At 36.6% G+C, this 4,196-nt stretch overlaps 1 protein-coding gene across 1 annotated transcript; it reads left to right on the forward strand.

The window, feature by feature from the left end:
* Positions 1–999: 999 nt before the first annotated feature.
* GRXS17 (thioredoxin family protein) lies at positions 1,000–3,834 on the forward strand. Its single transcript, XM_078964143.1, has 4 exons — positions 1,000–1,301; positions 2,181–2,255; positions 2,367–3,068; positions 3,156–3,834. The coding sequence occupies exons 1-4, from the start codon at positions 1,137–1,139 to the stop codon at positions 3,669–3,671; spliced, it is 1,458 nt and encodes a 485-aa protein (XP_078820269.1). The 5' UTR covers positions 1,000–1,136; the 3' UTR covers positions 3,672–3,834.
* The last annotated feature ends 362 nt before the right edge of the window (positions 3,835–4,196 follow it).

The raw sequence follows: 4,196 nt of genomic DNA on the forward strand, positions 1-4,196 counted from the left end.
ATTCAAGCACCAAACATCCTTCTACAAGATAATCAAATTGGGTCGATTCAGCCCCTCCTCTAATCCCCCGACGCCAATGAAAATTACATCCCTCCGGATCCCATTATTCACTTACTCGAGCATCTTGATTAAAGGCCAAAGCAAAGAGTCTCCCGAACCGCTCCCTAAGAGGAATATCCAAGCACCAAACATCCTTCTAGAACCTCGTTTGAGTCTCACCCCCACCACTCTATACATGTAATTAGAAGGAATACAACCATTCTCATGGAGGTGATTAATGGATCCTACAATCTTTTGCCAAACACCCCCTCTAATTCCTATTCTCGAATCTTCCGAAAAACGACCATCTTCCCATGACAAAATTTGACAATTTTGACCCGAAGAGCTCTTTTGTCATTAAGAAACCGTCACTTCTATTTATAAAGAAGGCCGAGGTTAAAAACATCCAAACTACCAACCTCAAGACCTACAAGTTTTTTATTTAAAAGTAAAAATTTACTATAGGGGTTTACAGTTTCATGGGATAATGATTTAGGAGGGTAATAACGTTTCTCGTTTGTCCATATTAGGTCCTCAACGTATTTTTTGTGTATATTACACCATTAAGGCTGTTATAACCGTTTATAAATAATCATTTTACCGGCTTCTTCCTGTTAAAATGACTATTTGTAAACGGTTATAATAACCTTAATGGTGTAATACGCAAAAAAAATATGTTAGAGACCTCAAATGGACAAACAGGAAACGTTATTACCCTCCTAAATCATTATCCCTTGTCAAATCCTAACAAATAGAACATAAGATATTCAATTTATACAAAAATAATAGTATCAAAATCCAATTTTCGTTTAAACTCGTAACTTTTGTGGTATTACCAAAAAAAATAACAAAGGATAAGTTTGGATTTCAATCGGGTCACACCGCAAACTTCGGGTCGTATAAGATCAACGGCTGACATTTAAAGTGAGAAGCTTATTCTATCATCCAGAAAGCATCGTATCGATCTTTTGTTGATAGGTTTTCCTTCCCCTAAATTGAAATTCCCTTCTCCAAGGCATCAACGTTTACACTCTTCTTCGCCTCTACTTTCTCTCAGTTTTCCCCTCTGTGGGTTTTGGAAAAAAAAACAAAGAAAAATGGCCGTTAAAGATTTGAAGTCAAAGCAAGAGCTTGATAATCTTGTGAAAGAAGGGTCGCCTGTCATGATTCACTTCTGGGCTTCTTGGTGTGAAGCTTCTAAGCACATGGATCAAGTCTTTTCTCATCTTTCCACTGATTTCCCTCATGCCCGTTTCTTAAGGGTATGTTTCTAATCTTCACTTTGTGATTTGTATAAGTTTTTTCTTCAGTTACGTATGTTTTTATCTGCTTAATAGCTTCATGATCACTTCTGTTTCTCTTCCCTATATTGTCTGGTATGCTTTTATTGACTTCTTAGGGGCCTCAATGAACTGATTACTTGCGTGTTTGATCTTATATACATGCGGGAGTGTTTGTATTACATGTATAACCTAAATCCCTTGATTGTATTTTTAATCTTCTCTTTCTGATTTTTACAATCGTTTTTTTCCTCAATTGAGCATAAACCTAGGTTTTAATTAAGTAGTTATATGTGTGTTTGATCTTATTTCACACGGTATTGTTTGTGTTATATGCATGAACTCCCTGTTAAGTAAAACATTTGGGATATTTTGGCTTCATATATCGCACTTCAACCATTTTTTTCAGTTTAAACTTTTTTTTCCCAATGTTCATTGCTTTTCCGGACTATTGGTCTCATGTATAAACTCCTACCATTTTAATCAAGGAATTGTTAACTCATTGTATATGACCTGTTGCACATGGACAATTGCTTCTTGCAAAATATGTAAAGTTTTGCATTGATTATTTTGGGCAAGAAGTGTGTATGATGGTGTTAGTTTATACACACTTCTTGCAAAAAAATTTTATCATGTTTGATCTTTATGAAGAAGAAACAAAATGGTGGAATGTAAAAGATTGGTATTCGGATTTAGGATTCAATGCAAGAAATAACAAAGTACTTTCATTGATCTGTTTATTATATCATCTTACTTTCATTTCTTCCTATTACAACATTATATTTTGAAAAAATGGAAACAATTATAGCAATGAATCATTTAAGCTTCTATTTATTTTGCTTTGGGCTTATGGAATTGTAGGTTGAAGCTGAAGAACAACCAGAAATATCCGAGGCATATTCAGTTTCTGCTGTGCCTTACTTTGCTTTTTGTAAGGTAACTTTCTGTGAAACACCATTTCCATTTCTTCACAAATGTTGGGAATATATTAGTAAAAGACATGAATGCCCTCCACATCCACATATAAATGTAATTTTTTTTTTGTAGGATGGAAAGACGGTTGATACATTGGAAGGGGCATTTCCATCCGAGTTAGCCAACAAAATCGCGAAAGTCGTGGGGTCCATCCATGCTGGCGAACCCGCAGCCCCCGCAAGCCTAGGTATGGCTGCGGGACCCACAATTCTAGAAGCAATTCAAGATATTGCCAAAATCGACAACTCAAATACTCACTCTCGTCCTCCAACCGGTGTCACAGAAACCCTAAAAACCCGTTTAGAAAAACTGACCCGGGCCCACCCAATCATGCTCTTCATGAAAGGAACCCCCGAAGAACCCAAATGCGGTTTCAGCAAAAAAGCGGTTGAAATCTTGAGGGCTGAAAACGTAAAATTCGGAACTTTTGATATTCTTAGTGACAACGAGGTTCGTGAGGGGTTAAAGAAGTTCTCAAATTGGCCTACTTATCCTCAACTTTATTGCAAAGGGGAGCTTCTTGGAGGGTCGGATATTATAATTGCAATGCATGAGGGGGGTGAATTGAAACAAGCTTTTGCAGATCATGGAGTTGGAGATGATGTCAGCAAGATGACCGCGGGTCAACCCGTGGGTCAAAAGGGTGGAGTTACGGATTCCACGGGCTTGAGCTCGGGTTTGACGGGTCGGCTTGAAAGTCTTATAAATTCGAGCCCGGTTATGCTTTTTATGAAGGGAAGCCCAGATGAGCCCAAATGTGGTTTTAGCCGAAAGGTGATTTATTACAAGTTTACCAGGTCATTTACATATTTTCACTTTTGTCCAATAACCACTTTTGCTAAGTAGATTTTTTTTTTTTAGGTATGCGACATTCTTCGTGAAGAAAAGGTTGATTTCAAGACATTTAATATACTCTCAGATGAGGAAGTGAGACAAGGGCTAAAAGTCTATTCAAACTGGTCAAGTTACCCTCAACTTTACATTAAAAGTGAACTCATTGGTGGATCGGATATAGTTTTGGAGATGCAAAAAAGTGGGGAACTTGAAAAGATTTTGGTTGAAAAAGGTATAATTTCTCTTGAAGAACGATTAAAGAAGCTGGTTAACTTGAAACCGGTTATGCTCTTTATGAAGGGTACCCCGGGTGCCCCACAATGCGGGTTTAGCGCAAAAGTCGTAAATGCCCTTGAGGGGGAAGGTATAAAGTTTGGTTCTTTTGATATTTTGAGTGATGAGGAAGTTAGACAGGGTTTGAAGAAGTTCTCGAATTGGCCAACGTTTCCACAACTTTATTACAAGGGTGAGTTGATTGGAGGATGTGATATTGTTTTGGAAATGAAAAGCAATGGTGAACTTGGATCTACACTATCTGAGTGAAAAAAAAAAAAAGATGAAATGTTTTGAACAGTGAAACGTGTTTGAGTTGTTTGGTGTGGTGGGGTATTTTAGTAATTTTGACATAGTGTTGAATTTGATGTGGTGTTTTTGGTACTTGTAGTTGATCTTGAACTCGATTTGATAGTGATGATTTTTCGTGATATAGTCTCATTTATCTCTAAAAATATTTGAGCTCAATTTAAGAGCTTGAATAGTCCAAAAATATTGGTTTGGATTATTTGATACCTGATAATCATTTTCAGACCATAAACATCAAAAAAAAATATTATAATGATGTGTAATGTGTTCAACAAGTCAAATGGTTTAAAAAGTGCCCAAAATGTGTTTTATGTGCTACAATTTCTTATGTTGCTTTTATCTTAAAACACATAAATATCATAATAAATCAATGGATCTGAAAAAAAATGGCCAAAAGAAAAGTCGGAAAACATTATATTAAAGAACCTGGAATTGTGTTGCAACTACTACTACACTTAGTAGGGTGGGTGTTCAGCCGTTAGGGGC

Source organism: Lactuca saligna, chromosome 7 (assembly GCF_052625555.1).
Source record: "Lactuca saligna cultivar CGN05327 chromosome 7, ASM5262555v1, whole genome shotgun sequence".
Lineage (NCBI taxonomy): Eukaryota > Viridiplantae > Streptophyta > Magnoliopsida > Asterales > Asteraceae > Lactuca > Lactuca saligna.